Source organism: Aotus nancymaae, unplaced genomic scaffold (genome assembly GCF_030222135.1).
Source record: "Aotus nancymaae isolate 86718 unplaced genomic scaffold, 86718_ANA_hifiasm-v0.15.2.pri h1tg000076l, whole genome shotgun sequence".
Lineage (NCBI taxonomy): Eukaryota > Metazoa > Chordata > Mammalia > Primates > Aotidae > Aotus > Aotus nancymaae.
In genome coordinates this window covers 4,625,819-4,651,698 of record NW_026988491.1, presented here as the reverse complement: position 1 = coordinate 4,651,698, position 25,880 = coordinate 4,625,819, and the positions used below count along the sequence as shown (strand labels likewise).

The 25,880-nt window shown below is 49.8% G+C and overlaps 2 protein-coding genes across 2 annotated transcripts in view; one reads left to right on the top strand and one right to left on the bottom strand.

Moving 5' to 3' along the window:
- Positions 1–36: 36 nt before the first annotated feature.
- Positions 37–2,905, bottom strand: LOC105725803 (cytochrome b-c1 complex subunit 9). Its single transcript, XM_012464956.2, has 2 exons — positions 2,723–2,905; positions 37–303 (listed from the first exon to the last, which is right to left on the bottom strand). Exons 1-2 carry the CDS (start codon positions 2,870–2,872, stop codon positions 262–264), a joined length of 192 nt encoding a protein of 63 aa, XP_012320379.1. The 5' UTR covers positions 2,873–2,905; the 3' UTR covers positions 37–261.
- Positions 2,906–3,222: 317 nt separating this feature from the next.
- The window catches only part of ZMAT5 (zinc finger matrin-type 5), a 36,569-nt gene continuing 13,911 nt past the window's right edge, over positions 3,223–25,880 (top strand). Inside the window, exons 1-2 of the mRNA XM_012464955.3 lie at positions 3,223–3,322; positions 22,333–22,486. Of these exons, the coding sequence (XP_012320378.1) occupies positions 22,360–22,486 (127 nt within the window). The 5' untranslated portion in view covers positions 3,223–3,322; positions 22,333–22,359. The remainder of the gene's footprint in view (positions 3,323–22,332; positions 22,487–25,880) is intronic.

The following is a 25,880-nucleotide window of genomic DNA, read 5'->3' as shown; positions in this document are numbered from 1 at the left end:
GTACAGTTAACAAAGCAACCAGTGCAGAAGCAGGTCTCAAGGGCAATTCACATTTATTTCCTGATCATGCTGACTAAACATACTTCAAACACAGCAGAAGGTCAAGAGTCTGTTTTGAAGGTAAAGCCGTTTCTTGCCAACAGTGAACGGTGGTCCACGAAGAGTAACTTAAGCATCATCTTCAAGCTGAGGCTCCAGCTCTGGGCAAACAGCTGCTGGGTGGACCTGGTCCTTCTGGCCTGGATGGGGGCCTCCAAGGAACTACTTGTCCTCATACTTGTGCTTGATGTGTTTCCACAGCTTCTACATTTTAAAGACAAGAGCCACAAACTTTGACCTTTGCCTCTCACATTTTACAAGTACTCCTACTACCGTGGTCTCTAAAACGAGCTTGGGAGAAACACATGCCATGTCCTGATTAAAAACATAACACTTGCAGTAATCCTAGGCTTGATGCACAATTTTCTTTTTCTTTTTTGAGACGGAGACTTGCTCTGTCACCCAGGCTGCAGTGCAGTGGCGCAATCTTGGCTCACTGCAACCTCCATTCACTGCAACCTCTATCTCCTGGGTTCAAGCGATTCTCCTGCCTCAGCTTCTCAAGCAGCTGGGAATACAGGCGTGTACTACTCGGTTACTTTTTGTATTTTTAGTAGAAACAGGGTTTTGCCATGTTGGGCAGGCTGGTCTCGAATTCCTGACATCAAGTGATCCACCCACTCTGGCCTCTCAAAGTGCTGGAATGACAGGCGTGAGCCACTCACCCAACCTTCATGCACAATTCTTGGCATTTACAAAAATGATGATGCTTTCAATCACCAGGTGAAGTAAGTGGAAAGGGATGATCTTTAGGAAATTCAGGTTGAGACTGAGGGAAGTGCCCCAAAGCACATAATCATTAATAAAAACAGTCTGGAAGATATCTCAGTTCAACTCCCAGGTATTACTGAAGAGGTTGTAAGTGCATTGCCCCAAAATATTTCACCATGAGCCATTTAAAACATTTCCTGGGACCTAAATTGGCTGAAATTCTCATTCCCAAAAGCACAAGAGGCTAAGCATAGTGGCCCACACCTGTAATCCCAGCATTTTAGGAGGCTAAGGCAGGAGGACTGCTTGAGCTCGGGAATTCTAGATCAGCCTGGGCAACACGGTGAAACCCCATCTCTATAAAAAATACAAAAATTAGCTGGGCATGGTGGTACATGTCTGTGGTCCCAGCTACTTGGGAAGCTGAGGTGGCAGGATCACATGAACTCAGGAGGTCAAGGCTGCAGTGAGCTGTGATCATGCCACTGCACTCCAACCTGGGCGACAGTAACACCATGTCTCAAAAAGGGAAAAAAAAAAAGCCTGGATGCAGTGGCTTATGCCTGTAATCCCAGCACTTGGGAGGCTGAGGTGAGTGAATCACAAGGTCAGGAGGTCGAGACCAGCCTGGTCAACATGGTGAATGCTCGTCTCTACCAAAAAAATACAAAAATTAGCCAGGCATGGTGGCATGCATCTGTAATCCCAGCTACTCAGAAGGCTGAGGCAGGAGAATTGCTTGAATCTGGGATGTGTAGGTTGCAGTGAGCCGAGATCACTCCACTGCACTCCAGCCTGGGCAACAAAGAAGATGCCAACTCAAAAAAAAAAAAAAAAAAAAAAGCACAGGGAAAATGGGTGAGTTATAACAGCATACTCAGTTGTCTTTCCAGATCAATGGGAATGGTCAACAGAACTATTTGCAAGAGATAGGACAGTGGCAATGCCTTCACATGAGCAGGAAGTTGCACTGGTCACAGGTGGCATAGCACTAATGGACAGTGCCTTCCCAGGCTGCAGAGTCAGACAGCCTTAAATTAAAAACACAAGTGAGTGCTGGAACAGGGCTATATGTATAAGGCCTACTCCAATACAGCCATAATTTACCAATATAAAGCATACCCTGCACCTAGCACAGTGCCTGGTACATAAGAGTTAAAAATGTGTTGTGATTCCTGTCTCATGCTTCCACTTTCTCCTAAGGAATTTAAGCAATGGTTATTTTTCAGTGGTGCCACCTACCAGGCATGTGGCTCCCTGCCTACATCTCATGTAATCCTCACAACAGTGCTCAGGTCACTATTTATATCTCCATCTCACAATCTAAACTGGACCTCAGAGAAGAAAATTGGCCAACTTAATGCCACAGTTAAGTGACAAGGACCAGTGTTCCTATTCAAAGCTTTCTGATTTCATAGCCCCCCACCTCATTAATACTAACGCCTACGTGGGAAGCCTTGGGGACTGGAAGCGCCATCTTGAAACTACAGCCACGGCGTCTAAGGTGTCTAATGTTCTTTTCACAACCGTTGCCTGCTCAAATCTGCCCTAGAAACCCTGAGACAGAGGTCCCGTTTCTGGCCCTGACTTGCCCCTGGCTTCCTGGTGGTGTGCACTTAGTAAGTCCTTTGCTCTGACTAGCCTTTAGTTTTCGCTTCTGAAAATGGACAAGTGGGTACGTGGGGTGGCACAAAGCAATACTTACAACCCCTGTAGTGAGATAGATTAACCTCGCTTAACGTTTTATAATTCACATCAAGCCAAGAGGACAGACGGCAGACTCGAGACAGAAGACACCGACAGTTTACCCCTTACCCACTTCCTGGTGAAGTTAGACTGAGTCCCATCCCACCTCAACTCCCACTGTCAACCCTCAGGCGGGCCCAAGGTCAGGGATGGCCCAGGCCCTCACCCCCTCGTTGATGTGGTCGTAGATGGCGTTCGCGCCTTGATCGAAGGCGCGCTCGAAGAAGAGGACGCCCACGACGATGGTGAGGGCGAAGGTGGAAGTCCTGCGGAACAGCAGGGAGTAGACTTTCCCAGTCAAGGTCTGAGCCGCCATGTTTCTTCACAGGCTATCTCGCGCCACTGCGCCTGCTCCGGGGCCGACCTCGTTCTCCAAAGACCCTAGACGTGCAACACTTTATGGGATTTGTAGTTCCTCTGAATCTCAGTGTTGGTTGTTTTGAAACACAGAGGTACTACTGTCCTGGGCATGAGAAAAAAAATCCTCATGAGATTCATATCAGAACAGTCCAAATAATCTGATAAGATTTATTACCCAATTTTTCTTCAGAATTCCTGGTTGTTTAAATAGGTTAAACTACAACTCCCAGAAGCCCTCGCGCGCGATCACCTTCCCCCCGCCCCCTGCCTGGTCCCGGCTTAGATTCCCAAAGCTTTCTGGGAAAGGCGAACTGATGGCCAAGGCAGGACTACGAATCCCAGCAAGCAGTGCGCGACGCGAGGACGCAGGAGGAGGATCCCGGAGCTATAGCCACCAGGGAGCCAGGTACTTTCTTCGGCGGGACATGGCGGTAGGGCGTGTCCTAGTCTCTTTTCCCCGCACGGGAGGCTTGAGCTCTTCCTTTTCTGTCCGCGCACCCCGCGGGGGGACGCACCATTTCTTGGGATGGGGAATGTATAGAGGGGCGAGGGGATCTGGGTTACTGAGATCCTGGCTCATCTCTTCGCCTTGTCCCCTCCTCCAGCCCCAAGTCCAGGCCAAGAGTTGGGGCCTGTGGCAAAAGTCTTGTCCTGGAAGTTGAACCCTCCACCCTGGCTTAAGGGCAGGGACAGATCTGCCCTGCTTCCTGTTTCTCTCACCCCTGGGCTTCGCATCCGGCAACCCTGACTTGGAAGGCTGGAGACTTGGGACCTGCTTGGGTTAGGAAAGAGCAAGGGCTTGGAGTACCTGGGCATTCAACAGATGTTTTCCCAGCGCCCGTTCTGGTCCCTGCTCTAGGGACCCAGCAATGAACGAGTCCCTGCTCTCACAGAGCGCTCAATCTACTGAGTGGGCGGATGGGGAGGTACAGGACATGAAACAGATAGTGCTTTTTGGTTGACTGGAGAGGTAGTGGTGGTGACATTGCACCCTGGGTGGCCGCTCTGAGGGTGACACTTGACTAGAGACTTGAATGAATAGTAGCGAGTTGAACAGGAAAACGTTGGTGCAGAGGCCTTGCGGCTGCAGTCCTGGAATATTTAAGGGAAAGAAGTAGAGTGGACTGTGAAGAGGTGAATCGTGTCTGGTCAGCTCATGTCTGGCCTTGTAACCCACGTTAAGGAGTCTTGTTTTCTTTGTTTTTGTTGTTAGAGATGGGGTCTCACTGTGTTGCCTAGGCTGATCTCCAACTCCTGGGCTCAAGTGATCTTCTTGTCTTGGCCTCCCATGGTGCTGGGACTACAGGTGTGAGCCACTGTGTCTGGCCAATGAGTCTTGTTTTTTTTTTTTTTTCTAATTGTACTATGAAGCCACTGAAGGGTTTTTGGCAGAAATGTGACAAGATTTAATTTGCACTTTAATGTCATCTTTTTGGCTGGTCTCTGGAGAGTGGACTTCAAGGGGGAAGTTATTACAGTAGATCAGTTGAGGGAAGATGGGTGGTTATTTTTAATTTTTTTTTCCTTTTGAGATGGAGTTTCGCTCTGTCAATGGGTGGTTATTTAGATTAGGGTGTGGAGCAGAGCAGTGATCAGATTTGGGATGTAATTTGGGGGGTAGGGAAGACAGAGCAAGCTAGCAGACGTATGTAGAGTGCACAGGAAAGAGGAATCAAGAAAGATACCTAATTTTTTTTTTTTAAGACAGAGTCTTGCTCTGTCGCCCAGGCTGGAGTGCAGTGGCACAATCGCAGCTCACTGCAACCTCTGCCTCCCTGGTTCAAGCAGTTCTCATGCCTCAGCCTACTGACTAGCTGGGATTACAAGTGAGCACCAACACGCCCCACTCATTTTTGCATTTTTAGTAGAGACAGGGTTTAACCATGTTGGCTAGGCTGGTCTTGAACTCCTGGCCTCAAGTTATCTGCCTGCCTTGGCCCCTCAAAGTGCTGGGATTGCAGGTGTGAGCCACTGCATCCAACTGACATCTAAGTTTTGACCTCCACAATTTAAAATCAACAGGAATGATCTTAAGTTCTGTTTTGGGCACATCAATTTGAGCTGGTCCACGGACATCTGGTGGAGGTGTCTAGAGGCAAATGAGGACATGGAACTGGGTTTAGAGGACAGGTGTAAGCCGGAGAGAAGAGTCATCAGGATAGAGGTGGCATTCAAAACCAGGGACTGGGCTGGACACAGCAGCTCACACCTATAATCCCAGCATTTTGGGAGGCCAAGGCAGGAGGAACACTTGAGGCCAAGAGTTGGAGACCAGCCTGGGCCACATAGTGAGACCCTGTCTCTACAAAAAACAAACTAAGGGATGGGTGCAGTGACTCACACCTGTAATTGCTGCACTTTGGGAGGCCAAGGCAGGTGGATCTCTTGAGGTCAGGAGTTCGAGACCAGCTGGCCAACATGGTGAAACCCTGTCTCTACTAAAAATAGAAAAAAATTAGCCAGTGTGGTGGTATGTGCTTGTAATCCCAGCTACTCGGGAGGCTGAGGCAGGAGACTCACTTGAACCTGGGAAGTGGAGGCTGCAGCAAGCTGAGATCACACAGCTGCACTCCAAAAAAGGGTGACAGAACTCGAACCAACCAACCAAATGAAATAAACAAACAAAAACTAGGGATTGGATTGCAGGCCTGGCTCTGCTTCTTGACTCTTCGACATTGATCAGGCTTTGACTCTTTGGGCCATCTTTTAATTCATCTGTAATGAGCAACAGTAATACCAGGTTAGGGGACCAGAAGGAAAAATGTGAAATGCTTTACATCCATGAGTTATGCTTACTGTGGTTTTTTGCTATTTGCAAAGCATCGTGGGAGCCTCTCAGGGCAGGAAGTTGTGAGGCTGCTGGGGAAGACTACTTAGGTCTTGCTAATCATTTCCAACAAATCTGACTGATGGGAAGTTCAGAGGAGGGAGAATCATTTTACGTAGGATGAGTAGGGAAGACCACAGGGAGTTAAAGGTGTGGCTTGTTTTATTTGGTTTTATTATGTTTTATTTTTGTAGAGACAGGGTCTCCCTCCATTGCCCAGGCTAGAGTACAGTGGCACATAATTCCTGGTGGTAATAATCATAGCTCCTTGCAGCCTGGAACTCCTGGGCTCAAGCAACTCACCTGCCTCAACCTCCCAAATAGCTGGGACTACAAGTATGCACCACCACGCTGGGTTATTATTATTATTATTATTTTTTTTGAGAAAGGGTCTTGCTCTGCACCCAGCCCTTTGTTTGTTTTTTGTAGAGACAGGGTCTCACTATGTGGCCCAGGCTGGTCTCCAACTCTTGGCCTCAAGTGTTCCTCCTGCCTTGGTCGCCCAAAACGCTGAGATTATAGGTGTGAGCTGCCGTGTGCAGCCCAGTCCCTGGTTTGGAATGCCACCCCTATCCTGATGACTTTCCTCATCAGAATTGTAGTGGCACAATCATAGCTCACTGCAGCCCCGACCTCCTGAGCTCAAGTTATACTCCCACCTCAGCATACCAAGTAGCTGGGACTACAGGTGCATGCGACCATGCTCCACTAATTTGGTTTTCTTATATTATTTATTTTTTTTCTTTTTTTTTTGAGACGAAGTTTCGCTCTTGTTATCCAGGCTGGAGTGCAATGGCGCGATCTCGGCTCACCGCAACCTCCGCCTCCTGGATTCAGGCAATTCTCCTGCCTCAGCTTCCTGAGTAGCTGGGATTACAGGCATGCACCACCGTGCCCAGCTAATTTTTTGTATTTTTAGTAGAGACGGGGTTTCACCATGTTGACCAGGATGGTCTCGATCTCATGACCTCATGATCCACCCGCCTCGGCCTCCCAAAGTGCTGGGATTACAGGCTTGAGCCACCGCGCCCAGCCTCTTATATTATTTTTGTAGAGATGGGGTGGCCAAGCATGTTGGCCAAGCTGGTCTCAAATTACTGAGCTCAACTGATCCACCCACCTTGGCCTCCCAAAGTGCTGGGATTACAGATATGAGCCATCTCCCCAGCCTTTTATTGATTGATTGATTGATTGAGGCGGAGACTCACTGTGTCGCCCAGGAATGCACTCATGGGCGTGAGTGGCACGATCTCAGCTCACTGCAACCTCTGCCTCCCAGGTTCAAGCAATTCTCCTGCCTCAGCCTCCTGAGTAGCTGGGACTACAGGCACCTGCCACCATGCCTGGCTAATTTTTGTATTTTTAGTAGAGATAGGGTTTCACCATGTTGGCTAAGCTCGTCTGGAACTCCTGACCTCAGGTGATCCATCCATCTCAGCCTCCCACCCAGCCTACTTTAAAGAAATTTTTTGTAGAGAGAGGGTCTTGCCACATTGCCCAGGCTGCTCTGTAACTCCTGGCCACAAGTGATTCTCCCACCTTGGCCTCCCAAAGTACTGGATTTTGGTTTTTTCTTTTATCTTTTACATTCTCATTAGGAGGTAACCATTTTAAAAACTTAATTTCCTTTAAACTAGCAGTCCCCAACCTTTTTGTCACCAGGGACCAGTTTTGTGGAAGGCAGTTTTTCTACAGACAAGGTATGGGAGGGGGATGGTTTCAGGATGATTCAAGCATGTTATATTTATTGTGCACTTTCTTTCTTTTTTTTTTTTTTTTTTTTTTTAAGACGGAGTTTTGCTCTTGTTACCCAGGCTAGAGTGCAATGGCGCGATCTCGGCTCACCACAACCTCCGCCTCCTGGGTTCAGGCAATTCTCCTGCCTCAGCCTCCTGACTAGCTGGAATTACAGGCACTCGCCACTATGCCCAGCTAATTTTTTTGTATTTTTAGTAGAGACGGGGTTTCACCATGTTGACCAGCATGGTCTCGATCTCTTGACCTCGTGATCCACCCGCCTTGGCCTCCCAAAGTGCTGGGATTACAGGCGTGAGCCACCGCGCCCAGCCCTCTTTTTTTTTTTTTGAGACAGAGTCTTGCTCTGTCACCCAGGCTGGAGTGCAGTGGTGCGATCTCAGCTCACTGCAACCTCTGCCTCAGCCTCCTGAGTAACTGGAATTACAGGTGCCTGCCACCACGCCTGGCTAATTTTTTGTATTTTTAGTAGAGATGGAGTTTCACCATCTTGGCCAGGCTAGTCTTGAAGTCCTGACGTCATGATCCACCTGCCTCAGCCTCCCAAAGTGCTGGGATTATAGGCATTAGCCACCATGCCTGTCTATTTCTATTATTACATTGTAATAGATAATGAAATAATTATACAACTCACCATAATGTAGAATCAGTGGGAGCCCTGAGCTTGTTGTTCTGCAACTCAACAGTCCCATCTGGGGGTGATGGGAGACAGAGACAGATCATCAGGCATTAGATTATCTTAAGGAGTGCACAACCTAGATCCCTTGCATGCACAGTTCACAGTAGGGTTCACGCTCCTGTGAGAATCTAATGCTGCTGCTGATCTGACAAGAGACGAAGTAATGCAAGTAATGGGGAGCAGCTATAAATACAGAAGAAGCTTTGCTCACTCACCTGCCACTCACCTCCTGCTGTGCAGCCCCTAGCACCTAACAGACCTTCGACCTCTACCAGTCCATGGCCTGGAGGCTGGGGGCCCCTGCTCTAAACGACATGTTTCAATTTAGAAATTACTATTCAAGGCCGGGCGCGGTGGCTCACGCCTGTAATCCCAGCACTTTGGGAGGCGGAGGCGGGTGGATCACGAGGTCAAGAGATCGAGACCATCCTGGTCAACAAGGTGAAACCCCGTCTCAACTAAAAATACAAAAAATTAGCTGGGCATGGTGGCACGTGCCTGTAATCCCAGCTACTCAGGAGGCTGAGGTAGGAGAATTGCCTGAACCCAGGAGGCGGAGGTTGCGGTGAGCCGAGATCGCGCCATTGCACTCCAGCCTGGGCAACAAGAGCGAAACTCCGTCTCCAGGAAAAAAAAAAAAAAAAAAAAAAAAAAAAGAAATTACTATTCAGTACATAAATAAGAAAAATGAGGCTGGATGTGGTGGCTCACGCCTGTAATCTCAGCACTTTGGGAGGTCAAGGTGGGTGGATCACAAGGTTAGGAGTTCAAGACCAGCCTGGCCAAGATAGTGAAACCCTGTCTCTACTAAAAATACAAAAATTACCCAGGCATGGTGGCACGTGCCTGTAATCCCAGCTACTTGGGAGGCTGAGGCAGAGAATTGCTTAAACCCAGGAGGCGGAGGTTGCACTAAGCTGAGATCATGCCACTGCACTCCAGCCTGTGTGACAGAGTGAAACTCTGTCTCAAAAAAAAAAGAAAAAGAAAAAAATGAACTTAACTTTTCTTTTGATTAATATTTGAACTCAAGTTGAAGATTCTGAATTTCTGAAGACACTCAGCCCTATTTACAGCCTAATTTCATTCCTGCCAACATTTTAAATCTATTTGTAAATTTATTATATTTGATTTTCTTTTTAAGAACTTTATAACATAACAAGCACAATTGTCCCCAGAATACTTAAAACAGTTACAACAAAATCTAATCAATTAAACTTATAATGAATTTCAAGTGCTTGTAAATAATTCTTTTTACAGACTTAGTAAACTTTTCTTGTGCCAGTGGCTCTTAGTATAAGGAGATAAAAAGAACACAAACAAATAAACAGGCTGTATTTCTGACATGAAATAGGAATATATGTGGGGCCCCTTAGTAACCTTTACAGCACCCCAGATACAGTTCGTATTTTCAGTCACTGCTAACCTCTCAATCCAAAATCACAACTCATATAAATTACTGACATATTTTATCAAGTACTGTCTCTATATTTTAACTTCTGTATTTTAAATTGGAATCACAATACTTATCTGTTAGACACTCAACATATCATATTTTTTTCAATATTACAGATAATTTTTGTGTTTTGTTTTGAAACAGTATCTCACTCTCTTACCCAGGCTTGAGTGCAATGGTGCCATCTTGGCTCACTGCAGCCTCCATCTCCCCAGGCTCAAGCGATCCTCCTACCTCAACCTCTTGAGCAGTAGCTGGGACCACAGGCCAGAGCCCACACCACCATGTCTGGCTAATTTTTTTTTGTTGAGACCTAGTCTTGATTTTGGTGATTGCAGTGGCATGATCTTGGCTCACTGCAACCTCCGCCTCCTGGGTTCAAGCAGTTCCCTGCCTCAGCCTCCCAAGTAGCTGAGATTACAGGCACCTGCCACCATGCCTGGCTAATTTTTGTATTTTTAATAGAGACAGGGTTTCACCATATTGGCCAGGCTTTTTTTTTTAAGACGGGGTTTCATCATGTTGGTCAGGCGGGTCTTGAACTCCCGACCTCAGGTGATCCACCCGCCTTGGCCTCCAAAGTGCTTGGATTACAGGCATGAGCCACCACGCCCGACCGGCCAGGCTAGTCTTGAACTCCTGACCTTGTGATCCACCCACCTCGGGTGCTAGGATCACAAGCGGGAGTCACCACGCCCGGCCTGTCGGGCTAATTTTTCAAAAATTATTTGTAGAGACAAGGTCTCCTTATGGTTTTGAACTCCTGGGCTCAAGTGATCCTCCTGCCTCCCAAAGTACTAGGATAACAGTTGTGAGCCACCATCCCCACCCTATAGACACTTTTTTTTTTTTTTGAGACAGAGTCTCACTCTGTTGCCTAGGCTGGAATGCAGTAGCTTGACCTTGGCTCACTGCAACCTTGGCTCACTGCAACCTCAGCTTACTGCAACCTCTGCCTCCTGGGTTCAAGCAGTTCTCTTGCCTTAGCCTCCCAAGTAGCTGAGATTACAGGCATGCACCACCACACCGGGCTAATTTTTTGTATTTTTATTAGAGATGGGGTCTTACCAGGTTGGCCAGCCTGGCTTGAACTCCTGACCAGGTGATCTGCCTGCCTCAGCCTCCCAAAGTGTTGAAGTTACAGTTGTGAGCCACTACAATCAGCCAGATACTTTTTAATTCCAAGAATATACTGATTATTACTAAACTTAGGATAGGAACATTAATACAGTGAGTTTGATTTGCTCTTATGCTTCTATTTTCAATTCTAAACTTTCTAGGAGTGTGACAAGACACTTATCAAGTAAGAAAACAGCTTTATCCACTTTAATGAATTGTGCTTAGCATCAAGTTGGACTACCACTTCAGTGACCTGAGGTTATTCATAATTGGACTGATTTCAAGCTGGGACATGAGTCCGGGGGCTATGTCTACCCAGAGTAACTGTGCCCAGCAGAGGCTGCATTTGGAACTCAAGGGAAAGTTCATTCCTCCAGGCTTTTGCTTCTTAAGGGGTGTTAGACTTGCTAGCTAAAATGCAGATTTCTAGGTCTCCCTCCAGATCTGCTAAATCAGGATTTCTGGGAACTTGACCGAGGAAACTTTTTTTGTTTTTGAGATGGAATCTTGCTCTGTCACCCAGGCTGGAGTGCAGTGGCACAATCTGGGCTCATCACTGCTACCTCCACCTCCACCTCCGGGTTTCAAGCAATTCTCATGCCTCAGCCTCCCAAGTAACTGGGATTACAGGTGCATGCTACCATGCTGAGCTAATTTTTTTTTTTTTTTTTTTTGAGATGCAGGAGTCTGTCTGTGACACTCAGGCTGGAGTGCAGTGGCTTAACCTTGGCTCACTGCAACCTCTCCCTCTCAGGTTTAAGCAGTTCTCCTACCTCAGCCTCCTGAGTAGCTGGGATTATAGGTGACTGCCACCATACCCAGCTAATTTTTGTATTTTCAGTAGAGACGGGGTTTCGCCATGTTGGTCAGGCTGGTCTTGAACTCCTGACCTCAGATGATCTGCCTGCCTCAGCCTCCCAAAGTGCTGGAATTACAGATGTGAGCCACTGTGCCCAGCCCAATTTTGTATTTTTAGTAGAGATGGGGTTTCGCCATGTTGGCCAGGCTGGTCTTCACCTCTTGACCTCAGGTAATCTGCCTGCCTTGGCCTCCCAAAGTGCTAGTATTAGTTAGAGGTGTGAGCTGCCACGCCCGGCCCCCTTTTACTTTTTATTTCTTTGAGAGAGGGTCTCACTCTGTCGCCCAAGCAGGCACGATCAGAGCTCACTATAATCTCAAATTCCTGGGCTCCGGTAATCCTCCCATCTTAGCATCTTGAGTAGCAAGGACTACAAGCACATGACACCCCAACTGCCTAATTAAAGAAATTTTTTTTGTAGAGACAGGGGTCTCACTGTGTTGCCCAGGCTGGTCTAGAACTCCTGACCTCAAGTGATCCACCTGCCTTGGCCTCCTGAAGTGCTAGGATTACAGGTGTGAGTCACCGCATTTAGCTGAGATTCATTTTTAATAAGGTTCCCACTTGGAAGCCATGGAAAATTTTGAGCAGGAATGATTTAAGGAGAGTTGATCTGATGCTGCTTATGATATAGTGAACTGAGGGGGCTGTCCAGATATGAGGAGTCCAGAGGTGAGGAGCTGAGATCTGACTTGAGCAGGAGTGGCAGTGGAGATAGAGGATCAGATGATATTTGGAAGCCCAGACTGGGGAGAGAAGAAGAGGGAGGCAGAGACAGTTCTGAGTCCAAGTATCTGGTTCAGGAGCCTCATTTAAACTATTTTTACCTTTCCTCTTTGGAAACTCTGGCCTCCTGGGACCTGTAACTATCTGATAGAAACTGTGTCTCCAGCCTGCAGTCCCTAGAGCCCAGATTCAGGCTCAGCCGACCTTCACTGGGCCTTGGGGTGTGCTAGGCCAAGTTTGGTTGGAATCAGGGTTTGCCTTGTCAGTCTTTATCCGGGGGCTGAGGGCAATGTCTGTGCTCTCTCTTTCACTCACCACCCCTGGCTGGTTCATCTGAGTGAACCAGGTCTCTGGAACCCTCCACGGCAGCCTCCAGAGGGAGAAGGAATAGGATTTATCCCTGCCTTACAAATTTCCCACTTGTTCTTTTTCTCTTTTTTAGAGGCTAGTCAAGCAAAGCAGTGGGAGATGAGAAGGAACAGAGAAATCTGTGTCTGTTGTCCAGGCTGGAGTGCAGTGTCGTGATCACGGCTCACTGTAGCCTTGAACTCCTGGGCTCAGATAATCCTTCCACCTTAGCCTCCCAAGTAGCTGGGACTACAGGTGTGTGTTACCATACCTAGCTAATTTTTTAATTAAAAATTTTTTTCTTTTGTTTTTTTGAAACAGTCTCGCTCTGTCGCCCAGGCTGGAGTATAGTGGCGCAATCTTGGCTCACTGCAACCTCTGCCTCCCAGGTTCAAGTGATTTTCCTGCCTCAGCCTCCTGACTAGCTGGGATTATAGGCATGCACCATCACATCCAGCTAATTTTTGTATTTTTAGTAGAGAAGGGGTTTCACCAAGTTAGCCTCGAACTCTTGACCTTAGGTGATCTACCCACGTCAGCCTCCCAACGTGCTGGGATTAAAGGCATGAGCCACTGCGCCCAGCCAAATAAAACAAAAAAATTTTATAGGGATGGGGGTGGTCTCACTATGTTGCCCAGGCTGCTCTTGAACTCCTGGGCTCAGTGATCCCCTCACCTCAGCCTCCCAAAGTGCTGGGATTACAAGCTTGAGCCACCGCGCCCGGCCTGGACTCGCATTTCTCTGTAGAGTCTGAATCAGGTCTTTATTAGATCCTGCCCTGTCCCAGACCTGCCGAGTTAGAAATTGCAGTGGGTGGGCCCCTTGCTGCCTTAGACCTGTAGGAATAAGATGATGTGCCTCACCCCAGGGGAAGGCAGAAGGCAAACATAGGAATGAGGTCAGGATGAAAAAGGTGTGTGGCTACCACCCAACACTGGGGTATCTCAAGGATGCCCCCAACCTACGGGGGCTCTGGTCAGGAAAGACATCTGGATTTCCTTGGTACTTTCTTTGGAGCAGGGTCCTGCACCAGCAGTCTGCAGGCCACCCCCACAGGGCTGTTCTGATGCCATCAACTCCAGATGGCAGGCATATGTGACACTGGGACATTACCGAGCTCCTAGTGGGCGTGCAATAAAGCCATCCTCTGGCTGTGGTTTGCTTTTTACCTGGGGTCTGGTGGTGCCATAATTAGAAAATATAACAGGTGAGCTTCAGGGTCACCTGTGGTGAACACAAGTCCAGGATAATTACAGTGCGCATCCCTGCCCCTGGCCAAAGGCCGAGCTGTTGGCTTATTTTTGCCTTGTGTCAAAGCCAGCTCTGTCTGTAGCTGAGACACACATAAGGAAAGGAATGCAAAACATTGAGGAAACACAAATGTTTGCCCAGTAACAGTCTCACAGCAGGACAGTGGGATGGGGAGAGAGTGGGCTCTGGGGTCAGCCAGACCCGAGTGTGCGTGCCAGCTCTGGTGTGTCTTGGTTGTGGGGCATTGGGCACGTGGCTTCACAGTGTCATGGTGAAGGCTCCACAAGTGGGCACCCTGGCCCACTGGCAGCTCAGGATAATGGGACATTATTGTTATTGGTTATTGATGTAAGTGTCATTATTGTTATGAAACTAACAGTAATTGTTATGATTATTGTTAGAGTCTTTCCTGGCCATGGCTGTGAAGAAATTAGGACTGAGTATTCTCAGACCTGTTTTCTGGTCTGCAAAATAGACACTTGATATTGATATCTACTCAGAGGGTCTCCAGGAGAGTTAAATAAGGGAATGAAGTGAAGTGCCAAGCAAGCAGAAATCAAATCTGAAGCTGTCACCCCTCACCCACCACCCCCAGCCTCTTTCCTCCCCTCTGCCAGCCCACAGTATCTGGACTAGTTTTCTTTTTTTCTTTGTTGCTTTCCTTTTTTTTTTAAAGACAAAGTCTCAGTTTGTTGCCCAGGCTGGAGAGCACTGCTACCTGGGTTCGAGCGAGCAATTCTCTTGACTCAGCCTCCCAAGTAGCTGGGATTACACATGCATGCCACCATGCCCAGCTAATTTTGTATTTTTTTTTTTTTTTTTTTTTTGAGACGGAGTTTCGCTCTTGTTACCCAGGCTGGAGTGCAATGGCGTGATCTTGGCTCACCGCAACCTCCGCCTCCTGGGTTCAGGCAATTCTCCTGCCTCAGCCTCCTGAGTAGCTGGGATTACAGGCACGCGCCACCATGCCCAGCTAATTTTTTGTATTTTTAGTAGAGACGGGGTTTCACCATGTTGACCAGGGTGGTCTCAAACTCCTGATCTCAAGTGCCTCGGCCTCCTAAAGTGCTAGGATTACAGGTGTGAGCCACCGCTCCCGGCCTCAACTAGTTTTCTTTGAGCCTGGAGGATGGCAGTCAGGTCTCATGAGACAGGGAGTGAGGTTTGAGGCAGTGGAATGGGATTAAATGGGGATCCCAGCAGCTGGGCAGGCTGGGGCCCTGGTGGAGACAGAAGTCCCATGGGGAGGGCTGGTGGCAGCCGTGAGAGACCTGGCTTCAGGGCTTTATGTCCCTCTCTTCAGTATCTGTCCCTGTCTTTGTACCTAGATTGAGCAGAGGGCTACAGAGGTGTTGGCATTGAGCAGAGAGTAGGAGGCCTTGGCTTCTGTGGGCCGCTGGCTCGTTCATCCCCAAGCAGCTGTGGTTGCAAGTATGCTGGACCCTATTCGGGTGCTGGGGGGCAGCAACTGGACGAACAGAACTCTCTGCCCTTGTGGGGCCTGTATTCTGGTGGCAAAGGCAGGCACACAGGACAGTAATCAGCAGGTGAGAAGGCATGCTGTGGAAAACAGAGCATGTTGGAAGGGGAGGTGGACATACCCGTGATATTGGCTTTGCAGTTTTGGTTTTGTTTTGTTTGAGACGGAGTCTTGCTCTGTCGCCCAGGCTGGTGGAGTACAGTGGCGTGATCTCGGTTCACTGCAACCTCCGCCTCCCAGGTTCGAGTGATTCTCTTGTTTCAGCCTCCCAAGAAGCTGGGACTCCTGACCTCAGGTGATCCACCTGCCTCGGCCTCCCAAAGTGCTGGGGTTACAGGCGTGAACCGCTGCACTCGGGCTTGACTGTGGTTTTAAAGCGGGGTTCAGAATGTGCTCACTTAGAGGGTGAGGAGGTGGGCAGTGTGAATGATAATAGTAACAACAGTAACAGCGTCCATTGTTTGAGCAGGAACTATATGCTACACACCTTTTTTTTCTGTTTGAGACAGGGTCTGTCACCCAGGCTAGAGTGTAGTGGTGCAGTCTCAGCTCACTGCAGCCTTGAACTCCTTGGGCTCAAGCAGCCTCCCAAGTATCTGGCACTACAGGTGTGCACTACCATGCCTACCTAATTTTTTTTTCTTTCTGTAGCAATGGGATCTCTCCATGTTGTCCAGGCTGGTCTCAAACTCCTGGGCTCCAGTGATCCTCCCACCTCGGCCTCCCAACATGTTGGGATTACAGGCCTGAGCCATTGCACCTGGCTACTGGGCACCTTAATGTACTCCTGCCTCGGTAAATCTCAGCAGCTGTGGGATCCATGTTTTATAGCTAAGGACAGATCCAGGGAGATGAAATAACTTTCCAGGGGTCACCCAGCTTATAAGCGGCAGAGGTGGAATTCAAATGTGACCCATGTGACCCAGAGGTTGTCCCACTAGCCTTGCCCACTGCCTCTTCGCCATGAGGAGCCAGCACTCTCATCTGCTGATGTTCTGGGGATCCAGGAGATGCCTTTGCAGCCGTGGACCTGGTCTCTGGGAGTGGGTGGATGGCACCACCTGTGTTTCTGGCAGGGAGTGGGGCCGGATGGTTCTGTGTTCCAGACAGGACCTCGCTCACACTCTGCTGTGCGTGCTACCCTCAGAGGATGGGGATGAATCACAGCAGAAGGGGCCAGCTTAGTCAGCACCCCATGCTGGTGTCTGGGCACTGTTCAGAGACACTCTGGCTGTCCCTTCCCTCCTCTGTCCCTGACCCCCGACTTGGCTGCCAAGTACGATGGTGCAGGTTTCACCTGGTGCAAGGACACCTGGCTGAGGGGTGAGTTAGAGCTAAACTCCAGCCAGCATTCTGCTTGCCAAGTTGAGTGTCTGGCAGGGCGCTGCATGTGTCCAGAGGATTCTGCAAGTTGAACCTTATCCTAACGTGGGCAAAGTCATCAGAGCAGGAGGCATTTGGGTCAGGAGCTCTAGAATTTCACACCTGAGCGAGGTCACCTTGCTGAAGGCCAGCCTCTGCCCGGGAACAGGGCCTTGGGCTCATGCCTGTGGGGACAGGCCTGTGAAGTAGGTGGGATGTGCACCCCATCACCCCAATCCCATCCCTGGGCAGTGGGGGGCTCTGCATAGCTGTATTTTTTTTTTTTTTTTTTCGAAAGGGAGTCTCGTTCTGTCACCCAGGCTGGAGTGCAGTGGCACAATCTTGGCTCACTGCAACCTCCGCCTCCCAAGTAGCTGGGATTACAGGTGCATACCACCATGCCTGGCTAATTTTTGTATTTTAGTAGAGAGGGGTTTCACTGTGTTGGCCAGGGTGGTCTCAAGCTCCTGACCTCAAGTGATCTACCCACCTTGGCCTCTGAAAGTGCAGGGATTACAGGTGTGAGGCACTACGCCCGGCCACACACAGCTGTTACATAGAGCAGGGATCTGGGCCTGCTGTGGGGACTGAGGTTCCAGACCCACCTCTGCTGAGTACTTTGGGTGACTCACTTCCCCTCTCCTGACCTCACTTTTCTCATCTGTAATATGGACCAGCTGACCCCAGAGGTCACTGGGTACTGACGTCCTGTTCTTTGTCTGAGCCTCTGTTTTCTGGAGGACAATGGTGATGACAGCCAAGGTTTTTCGAAGGCATTCTGTGGACCAAGCTTTGTGCTAAGCATGTACGTGGAGGATCTGATTCTAGTAGCAACCCCTGAGGTGAACGCTGTTATCATCCCAGTTTTCATAGCAGGAAAACAAGGCCAGAAATGAAATAATAGCCCAAGGTCACCGAGTGAGAAAGTTAGGAAGCAGTGGTGACTGGATGTAAGCCCTGACATCTGACTCTTAACCCGGTCCCCGGCAGCCTCCCCAGGCGCAGAAGTGCGGTGATCGCCAGTCCTGGGTGCTCAGTGCTGTCTCCAGGCTGGGTATCCCCTTCAGGGCAAGAGGGTCAGGGAGGGGCCCGCCCAGGTGGTGTCCAGTGGGCATGCTTTCCCATCCCAGAGGAACTGTGCTGTCTGCCGCTGTCCCTGGCCTGACACTGCGCATGTGCCTGACAGGTAGCTAGAAAGCATTGCTGGCCAGGTGCGGCTGCTCATGACTGTAATCCCAGCACTTCGAGAGGCAGAGATGGGAGGATCACTTGAGCTCAGGAGTTTGAGACCAACCTGGGCAACATGGCGAGGCCATTATTTAAATTAAAAAAAAAAAAAAAAAGCATTGCTGTGAGCATCTTCTCATCTTATCACTGGATATTAGAACCAGAGAGCCCTTTAGAGATCACCTGGTCCTGCTGCTTCCCACATGGGGAAACTGAGGCGAGAGAGAGCAAGTGGCTGAGTAACAGACTGAGCCACATGGCAGAGCTGGGACTAGAATGTGGAGTCCTGCTGACCCATCCAGGATGGCCAAGCACTTCCCATGTGCTAGATGATGGGTGGGCAGAGGGGGGCATGGGTGAGCAGCCATGGCCCTGAGCTGAGGCTGACAAGTGAATCGAACCATTAGCTGGTTTGCCCCCCATGGAGTGGGGGTGGTGGTGAGAGAGATGGGGGAAAACGCAAACCTTCTCACATATACACATACATACAGCCCACCAAAGGGGCTTACCGTTTGGGTCAGAGTATGGCTGGGCAGGCAGGCCGAGGGGCGTGCGGTTTGATTTCCTGTTAGGTAGCATTTGGGAAGCTAGATTGCAGCATGAGCACAAGCTTTCCTGGCAGACCTGAGCCCCAGGTGTCCTGAGGCCTGCTCTGCCCTTCCTACGTGTGTGACCTAGGGCCCTTCATGGCACCCCTCCGAGTTTTAGTTTCCTCATTCATGAGTGAGATGATAATCCATACCTCTTGGGGCTTGAAGGCGCTAGCAGGGTCCTAGGGTTTGTGATTAATAAAGGAAAATTGTCATTAGTATGATTTGTTGGGAGAAGACTTCTTTTTTTTTTTTTTGGATGGGAGTTTCACTGTATTGTCCAGGCTGGAGTACATTGGCTTGATCTCAGCTTACTGCAGCCTCTGCCTCCTGGGCTCAAGCCATCCTCACGCCTCAGCTTCCTGAGTAGCTGGAACTACAGGCATGCGCCACCAATGCTCAGCTAATTTTTGCATTTTTTATGGAGATGAGGTTTCACTCTGTCACCCAGGCTGGTCTTGAACTCCTGGACTCAAGAAAACCACCCTCCTGAGCCTCCCAAAATGCTGGGATTAAGGAGGAAACTTTCATTATATGATTAGGAGTGGGGACCCTAGAGGCCTGCTGCCTGGATTCCAAGCCCAGCTGGGCTCCTTTCTAGCAATGTGACCTTGACTAAGTCACTTCATTTCTGGAACCTCAGTGCCCCCATCTAAAAAGGCATAACAGCCCCTCCCCCATAGGTTGTCTTGGGGATTAAATGAGATGATGCATATAGAGCTTTCAGCTTAGTGCCAGCACGTAGTAGGTAGTCAGTAAACCACTAGCCCTAATACGAGGTAACATTTATTGAGCCCTTGCTTAATGCCAGACATTCTCAGCATCGTTTTCACCATTTGCATTAGAAACTTCTCTGTACCACTCCCTGAGCAACCTGCCATTGCCTCATATTCCCACAGTGAAAGTAGAGGCCTAGAGATGGGAAGTGACTTGCCCAAGGTCACAGGCAGCTTCTCAATGCCTGTGTGGTTTTGTCCAACTAAGTAGGCTGCAGAGCCACTGTTCTGTTTCAGTCTCCCAGAGAAGCACCCTCCTCCTCCCCTCCCTTCCCCATCACTCTGCAGCACCAGCAGCTGCTCAGAGCTTCAAGCTTTGTGAATGGCTTGGTTTAGCACTCGGCCGTTAAACGTTCATCTCTTACAATTTCAATCCAATTCCTATAAGTTTATTGGCAAGACGGGGTGTATTAGAGCTGCCAAATTTAATATATCAAGTGTGCGTGTCTGGGACACGGTCTCTCTGCAGTAATGGGAGAAGAGAGGTTTTATATGTTTTCATTTTGAATGACTGTCTGTTCCTGATCCCATTACGGCCCCTGACTTAATGGCTGCTGTCCCTGTCTGCTGCAAGAGCGGCTTTCTCCATCAACCTGCTTGGCTGCTGGGACTGTCCCTGTGTCTCTCCCCAGTCTCCTCCTCCTGATCTGCGTTCCCCCATCGGTCCACTGTGGTGATCAGGTCCTGGGAGTCTGGGGCTTTGGCTGCTAGCCCAAACCTCGTGACCTTGGGGAAGTCATTTCTCTTCCTCAGAAACCTGTTCTGTGAAGTGAGGGGTCTGACCACAGGGTCTGGGCTCAGCCTTGGCAGATTCGCTATGGTGGCCCCAAGTGGACCCGTTCCTCCTCCTGTCTTATACCAAACTCACCAAGAGCTGGCTGTGAGAGTCTGAATTGCCACCCACCTTGGGCCGCAGATCTCCTGGATCAGGAGTGGTGGTTGTGTTCACCACAGCTGAGAGTCCTTAAGACCCCAAAATGTTTTCATTTCCCTCTGTGACTGGATGGGGACCTGCCACCTGATAATTTGGTGATCTCCTTGGGAAGCTGTCAGGATTCACTGCCTGAGCCCTCTGGTTTCTCTAAGCCTTGAACTGGCTGTGGAAGAGAGGACACCTGGCAGCCTGACGTTAGGGGACTGGGTTTGCTTTCTGCTTCTCAGCTGTGTGATCTTGGGCAAATCACACCCCCTCTCTGAACCTCATTGTCCCAAAGGGAAAATGGGAATTGATTCATTTAACAAGTACTTCAATGCCTACTGTATACTGTGTACTATTTTAGGTGCCGGGGCTCCAGCAATAAACAAAACACAAACCTGCCCTCATGGCTTTATATTCTTATTGGGGGAGAAAGACAATAAACATAATAAGTAACTTATTGCATGAAGGGTGTATTAATTAGTCCACTCTCACATTGCTATAAGGAAATACCGGAGACTGGGTTATTTATAAAGGAAGGGGGTTTAAGTGACTCACAATTCCCCATGGCTGGGAAGGCCTCAGGAAACTTACAATCATGGCAGAAGGGGAAGGGGAGGCAGGCACCTTCTTTACAAGGCGGCAGGAGAGAAAAGTGCCGAGCAAAGCAGGAAGAGCCCCTTATAAAACCATCAGATCTTGTGAGAACTCTTCACTATCATGAGAGCAGCATGGGGGAAACCACCCCCATGTCAGTTACCTCCACCTGGTCTCTCCCTTGACACGTGGGGATTATGGGGATTACAATTCAAGATGAGATTTGGGTGGGGACACAAAACCTAACCATATCAAAGGGTGACATATGCTATGAGGGAAAATAAGGCAGGGAATGGAGGAAGCTAAGTGGAATGTTCTGCAGTCTTAAATAAAGCAGCATTGGAGCAAAGAAGGAAGGAGGCAAGATGGGAAGTGAGGCGGGTGTCTGCGGGAGGGCACACCCCCCGCCGGGGAGCCTCAGGTGCAAAGGCCAGGAGGTGGCCGTGTGCCTGGCATGTATGGTGCAAATGTGGAGGTCAGAGGTCAGAGGTATGGTAGGGGATGGGTGCGGTGGCTCATACCTGTATTCCCAGCATTTTGGGAGGCCAAGGCGGGAGGACACTTGAGCCCAGGAGACCAGCCTCTGTAACATAGCGAGACCCCATCTCTACAAAAAAATAAAGTGTTTTAAGTTAGGCATGGTGGCATGCACCTGTAGTCCCAGCTACTCAAGAGGCTGAGGTGGGAGGATCACTTGAGCCCAGAAGGTTAAAGCTACAGTAAGCTGTGGTCACACCATTGCACTCCACCCTGGGTGACAGAGCAAGACCCTGTCTCAAAAAAAGAAAATCCTATGTGGTAGGGGACAAGGGAGGCCAGCCAAAGAGTATAAGGTGACAGTTCTTCAGCCTACTTACATGTTATAATTACCTGATAGACTTTAAAAAATACCAAACAGCAGTCAGGTACAGTGGCTTATGCCTATCATCCCAGTACTTTGAGAGGCGGAGACAGGAAGATTGCTTGAACCCAGCAGGTTGAGGCTGCAGTGAGCTGTGTTTGCACCACTGTACTCCAACCTGGGTGACAGAGCAAGACCCTCTCAAAAAAAACCAAAAACCAAAAAACAGTACCCAGGCGTCATCCACTGAGGTTCTGCTTTAACGGGTCTGAGTTGCAGGCTGGGCATCAATCAGAATTGTTAACAGATCCCTCTGGAATGAGGCCTCTCATGAGCTTGACATTCTTTTTTTTTTTTTTTTTTAAAGATGGGGTTTCACCATGATGGCCAGGCTGGTCTTGAACTCCTGATCTCAGGTGATCCACCCAACTCGGCCTCCCAAAGTGCTAGGATTACAGACGTGAGCCAGAGCTTGACATTCCTAATGGGCGGGGGCGTATGTGAGTCAAGGCTTGGCTCAGGCCTGGCCCTCAGGAAGGATTCAGTGGACTGGTGAGGGGTATGTTTTCTCCAATCGTTTGATCTGAGCTCTTTGTGCCTTCCCAGGCAGCAAAGCACCTGCTCTGAGTGGCCATGGGGAAGCGATACTTCTGTGACTACTGTGACCGCTCCTTCCAGGACAACCTCCACAACCGCAAGAAGCACCTGAACGGGCTGCAGCATCTCAAGGCCAAGAAGGTCTGGTACGACATGTTCCGAGGTGGGTGCCGCTGACTGGGGGCTGCGCTCCTGGAGCCCTGCTCTCTGATCTTTCCTATCATCAAAGACCCCTATCAGTCAGTGACAGTCTGGGTCTGGGCTCTTTGAGAATCAAAAGACAGGGAGGCCTGGGCCACTGGGCCCTCAGAGGAGCAGGCTGGTAGGTGAGCTCTTTCTCTGCAACCCTGACTGAGGGCTCTATGCTCCAGGTACCTGCCAGGCTCTGGGGATGCTGTAGACGGAAAGAAGAAGGCCCTAGAAAGAGGTGGTGTTGGCTGGGCATGGTGGCTCACGCCTATAATCTCAGCACTTTGGGAGGCCGAGGCAGGCGGATCTCCTGAGGTCAGGAGTTTGAGACCAGCCTGACCAACAAGGCGAAACCCTGTCTCTACTAAAAATACAAAAATTAGCTGGGTGTGGTGGTGGGCACCTGTAGTCCCAACTACTCAGGAGGCTGAGGCAGGAGAATCGTTTGAACCTGGGAGGTGGAGGTTGTGGTAAGCCGAGATCGCACCATTGCACTCCAGCCTGGGCGACAGAGCAAGACTCCGTCTCAAAAAAAAGAGGTGATGTTTGAGCCAACAGCTGAAATAGGGGAAAGCCAGCCACATGGTTCTGGGTGGAGGGTGTGCAGAGAAGCAGCCAGCCCTGAGTCCAGCACCAGGGCTCTCTGAGCAGGAGGGAGAGCGTGTGGCTGGGCGGAGCAGGCCAGGGGAGAATGGTGGGGCTCAAACTGACGCTGGGGCAGGGATCTTCCAGGCCTGTGGAGGCCATTGTAAGTAGAGGGGCAGAAGGGGGGTCCCTTTTCCAAGGGCAGAGAGCAGCCTTTGAAGGGCTTTAGCTGCTGTGGCCAGACCTACGTTGACAGCGCAGACTGCTTCGTTGGGAGCAGTTGGGTGCAGTCAGTGGCAGTTGAATGAATGGCTGCAGGCACGAGTGAATAATCCAGTTGCAGGAGGAGAGTGGGCTCTTCTGGGAAAGGCCTCTCAGAGCAGAAACAATTGGGGTGAATGAGCTGAGGTTGGAAGTGCCTAGCATGGGGCCTGTTTGCTGGGAGGTGCCCATAGAGGGGAGTTATGCTGTTTCCCGGCTGTCACTCTCCGGGACACACTGAGGAACAGTCAGGAAGGTTCCAGAGTGTGACTAGGCAGAAGCCAGGTTGAGAGGTATAGGCACTTGGCAGTGGGGTGAGGGTGGACCAGGAGCTCCTGGAATGAGCCAGAGTGGGGCCGATGCCCTGTAGGTCGGTGAGCAGGATTCTGGGACAGGACATCTGAAGAAGGAACCAAATCCAGCAGCCAAGAAGGAAGGAGAAATGGAGAGAGAATTCCCTGGTTGGGGCTACACATGGTGGCTTTCGCCTGTAATCCCAGCACTTTGGAACACTGAGGTGGGAGGATTGTTTGAGCCCAGGAGTTCAAGAGCAGCCTGGGCAACATAGTGAGACCCTGTCTCAAAAAAAAAGAGAGAGAGAGTTCCCTGATCCGAAACTGAGAATTCGCAAACAGGGAATGAGCATGGATCGAGTGCCTGCTACTTGCCAGGTGCTTTTCATAGTTCATCATTTGCTTTTCTCGGTAACTCTCTAAGGCAGTGATTCTCAGCCCTGGCTGCAGGTTAGGATCACTTGGAGACCTTTAAGTAAAAACCACTGATCCCCAGACCCCATCCCCTCCCCAGGCAGATTTGGCTGGGATAGGGACTAAGCATGTTGTTTCTTTTCTTTTCTTTTTTTTTTAGATGGAGTCTTTCTCTGTCGCCCAGGCTGTAGTGCAGTGGCACGATTTCGGCTCACTGCAATCTCTGCTGCTTCCCTGGTTCAAGCGATTCTCCTGTCTCAGCCTTCCGAGTAGCTAGGACTACAGGCACCCACCACCACGCCTGGCTAATTTTTAGTAGAGACGAGTTTTCACTGTGTTAGCCAGGATGGTAGGCATGGTGTTTCTAAAGCCTTCCCAGACTCTGCATTTCACATGAGAGAACTGAGGCTCACAGGTCTAGTGAGTGGGTGGCCAGGCCACTCAGCAGGCCAGGTGTGGCTGTGGAAGGCCCCAGGAAAATTCATGGGCAGTGGGGTCTCCTAGGTCCCTAGGAGGCCTCTAACCCTGATGTTAGGCTAAGGCTCCTTGTTGTGCAAATCCAGTGTGGGCTGTGATCTGGAGGGAGCTGGGCCAAGGTCACCTTCATGTTTTGCTCCTAGTCCGAGATTCTCAGCTGTGAACAGCTGGATCCTGGGGTCCAGGGCTGATTGGCAGAGGTCCTTGTGTCACTTATAGAAAAGATGAAATAGCAGGTGACAGGAGCCCCCCAGGGCTCTTGTATTCTCAGCATCCTCTCATCCCCAACACATTCAGTCCTTAGAACAGTTCTGTAAGAGGCTGGGCAGGCCAGGCATCCCCACTTACAGGTGATTACTTCAAAATCCAGAGCAGGCAGGATGTGTTGACTCATACCTGTAATCCCAGCACTTTGGGAAGCTGAGGTGGAAGGATCGCTTGAGTCCAGGAGTTCAAGACCAGCCTGGGGAACATGGTGAAACCCTGCCTCTACCAAAAAAAAAAAAAATTGGCCAGACACGATGGCTCACGCCTGTAATCCCAGCACTTTGGGAGGCTGAGGTGGGTGAATCACCTGAGATCAGGAGTTCAAGACCAGCCTGGCCAACCTGGTGAAACCCTGTCTCTACTAAAAGTACAAAACTTAGCTGAGCATGGTGGCAGGTGCCTGTAATCCCAGCTACTTGGGAGGCTAAGGCAGGATAATTGCTTGAACCCAGGAGGTGGAGGTTGCAGTGAGCCAAGATCGCACCACTGTATTCCAGCCTGGGCAACAGAGCAAGACTCCATCTCAAAAAATAAAAAATAAAAAAATTATCTGGGCATGGTGGCCCATGCCTGTGGTCTCAACTACTCAGGAGGCTGAGGTAGGAGATCACTTGAGGTCAAGAGGTGGAGGTTGCAGTGAGCTGAGATTGCACCACTGCACTCTAGCCTCAGCAACAGAGTGGGACCCTGTCTCAAAAAAATAAATGAAATAAAATCCAGAGCAGTGGGTTCCCTTGCCTTGGGTCCCCAGCTACTGGGGGCCGAGCTGGTACATGACCTCTTTCCACTTCCTCAGGAGGCTGCCTGAGGGCTTCTGCTCACCCTGAGCAACCGCAGGGACTTTGGGGATGTACCTTGTGACTGAATTCGACTTCAGCTCTGCTCCCAGCTTCGCAGCCTGGGGCACATCCCTTAGCCCTCAGAGGAGCTGATGATCCATCTGCCATGGTCAAGTGCAGGGTGCCAGTCTCCAGGTGCCAGTCACTAACACTGTGGCCCTCATTTTGTCATGTGTAAAACAGCTACAGCAACAGTCCCCACCTCCCAGGGCCGTGACAGGGGCTCAGTAAC